The following is a 2511-nucleotide window of genomic DNA, read 5'->3' on the forward strand; positions in this document are numbered from 1 at the left end:
ACACACACACACACACACACACACACACATACACACACACACACACACACACACACACACCCGGGTGTGTGCGTGCGTGCGTGCGTGCGTGTGGATATAATAAAAATTCAAGTAATTACATGTGTTGGTAAGACGCTTATTACAAGTGCTAGAACTTCATTTCTGCGTAAATCTGTAGTTATTGGAATTCGATTAAAAGTGTGAAAATTATATCTGCTTTATTCATTTTACTGTTCGTAGAGAAAAAAAAACACTTACTAAATTCAGTTTTGATGATAATATTGCACGTATATAAATTTCTATTCTATTTGGACGTTTGCTGAGGCAAAGCTACGTAGAACGCAAGTTTTCCTTTCTAAAATTACCTATCTATTATCAAACATCACTCGATGTATTATAAATAACAACAGAGATATTTGAATGTAAAAGATAGATGATCATAGTCTGGCACTGTAGCAAGCTTCGCAATGTACCGCTCTATAGCTATTCGCTGGGCGGCTCCACCATTCACGTATTACACTATTGTGTCTATATATCACAATATCACTATTGAGTCTGTGCATTCGCTACTCTGTGATCTCATCATGTTAATGGCGGCCATGTTTGTTTTCGCGCGCGCGTAGAGGAGAAACAGAACGACCTTCACTCCGCACCAGCTAGCTGAGCTGGAGGGCATGTTCGCGCGCACACAGTACCCGGATGTGTTCCTCAGGGAGCAGCTCGCCATGCAGATAGACCTGACCGAAGCTCGTATACAGGTGCGAATTACCTGCCCAGGTGCAACATTCATGCATATCTACCTTATACAGATGCGAATTACCTGCCCAAGTGTGATATTCATGCCTATCTACCTTATACAGGTGCGATATTCATGCCTATCTACATTATACAGGTGTGATATTCATGCCTATCTACCTTATACAGGTGCGATATTCATGCCTATCTACCTTATACAGGTGTGATATTCATGCCTATCTACATTATACAGGTGTGATATTCATGCCTATCTACCTTATACAGGTGCGATATTCATGCCTATCTACCTTATACAGGTGTGATATTCATGCCTATCTACCTTATACAGGTGTGATATTCATGCCTATCTACCGTATGCAGGTGCGATTTACTTGCCCAGGTGCGATATTCATGCCTAACTCTACCTTATGCAGGTGCGATTTACCTGCCCAGGTGAGATATTCATGCCTATCTACCGTATGCAGGTGCGATTTACTTGCCCAGGTGCAATATTCATGCCTAACTACCGTATGCAGGTGCGAATTACCTGCCTATGTGCAATATTCATGCTTATCTACCTCATGCATGTGCGATTTACCTGCCCAGGTGCGATATTCATGCCTATCTACCGTATGCAGGTGCGATTTACTTGCCCAGGTGCGATATTCATGCCTAACTACCGTATGCAGGTGCGATTTACTTGCCCAGGTGCGATATTCATGCCTAACTCTACCTTATGCAGGTGCGATTTACCTGCCCAGGTGAGATATTCATGCCTATCTACCGTATGCAGGTGCGATTTACTTGCCCAGGTGCAATATTCATGCCTAACTACCGTATGCAGGTGCGAATTACTTGCCCAGGTGCAATATTCATGCCTAACTCTACCTTATACTGGTGCGAATCACATTTCGAGGTGTGATATACTTCCTTGCCTTATACAGGTGTAGATTATCTGTCTACTTTACATAAGTTTGAGATAATACCTACCTCATACAGATACAAAATACCTACCCAGGTGTTGCATACTTGCTTATCTTGCACAGGTGTGAATTATCCGCCTAGTTTACGTAAGTTCGGAATAAAACATACCTCATACAGATACAAAATACCTACCCAGGTGTTGCATACTTGCTTAATACCTTAAGCAAGTGTAAATTTCCTACCAACCTCATGCAGGTGCAAACTATCTACTCACCTTATGCAAGTGTGAGTTACCTGATTATATATGCTACCTCTGCCTAACTTATACAAGTGCGAACTACTTTTAGCCTCACACCGCAAACGTTCGAATGGAATCACGCGGCGGAAAAGTCACGCCCTCTAGCGGGGATTGCGTCGCGGCTTAACCCCGCGCTGAGTACCTCACCAACAGATAGCCTACTCAACTTCAACATTCCAGGTTTGGTTTCAAAATCGACGGGCCAAGTGGCGCAAGCAGGTGCGCCTGAAGGTGGGCCGTAACTTCTGGCGCGTGCGCACGTTTCCGTTCAGCGGCCCGCAGGCGTGGTTCGGGGCTGGGCCGCAGCCACCACCCGTGGCGCCATCTGCCGCCGCCCCGCAGCTGCTGTACAGCGACGCACTGCGCATGGCGCATAGGTGAGTGGGGCGAACAATGGAGCGCGTGCGGTGGGCGGGTGGGTAGTGTGCTAGCGTGATTATAATGGCCGACAGAGAGCCTGTAGAGATGTCATGCGCGCATAGGTTATTCTGCAGGGCATCTGTAGAGATGTAATGTGGTCTGCGGCAGCGATGGACTGTCGTATATAAATAAAT

General features: G+C 45.6%; 1 protein-coding gene across 1 annotated transcript in view; it reads left to right on the forward strand.

The window, feature by feature from the left end:
• Window positions 1-674: 674 nt before the first annotated feature.
• The window catches only part of LOC106817926, a 4023-nt gene continuing 2186 nt past the window's right edge, over window positions 675-2511 (forward strand). The window contains exons 1-4 of the mRNA XM_014822637.1: window positions 675-758; window positions 1170-1220; window positions 1478-1579; window positions 2138-2334. Coding sequence (XP_014678123.1) covers window positions 675-758; window positions 1170-1220; window positions 1478-1579; window positions 2138-2334 — 434 coding nt within the window. The remainder of the gene's footprint in view (window positions 759-1169; window positions 1221-1477; window positions 1580-2137; window positions 2335-2511) is intronic.

This window comes from Priapulus caudatus, unplaced genomic scaffold (genome assembly GCF_000485595.1).
Source record: "Priapulus caudatus unplaced genomic scaffold, Priapulus_caudatus-5.0.1 Scaffold1927, whole genome shotgun sequence".
Taxonomy (NCBI): domain Eukaryota; kingdom Metazoa; phylum Priapulida; class Priapulimorpha; order Priapulimorphida; family Priapulidae; genus Priapulus; species Priapulus caudatus.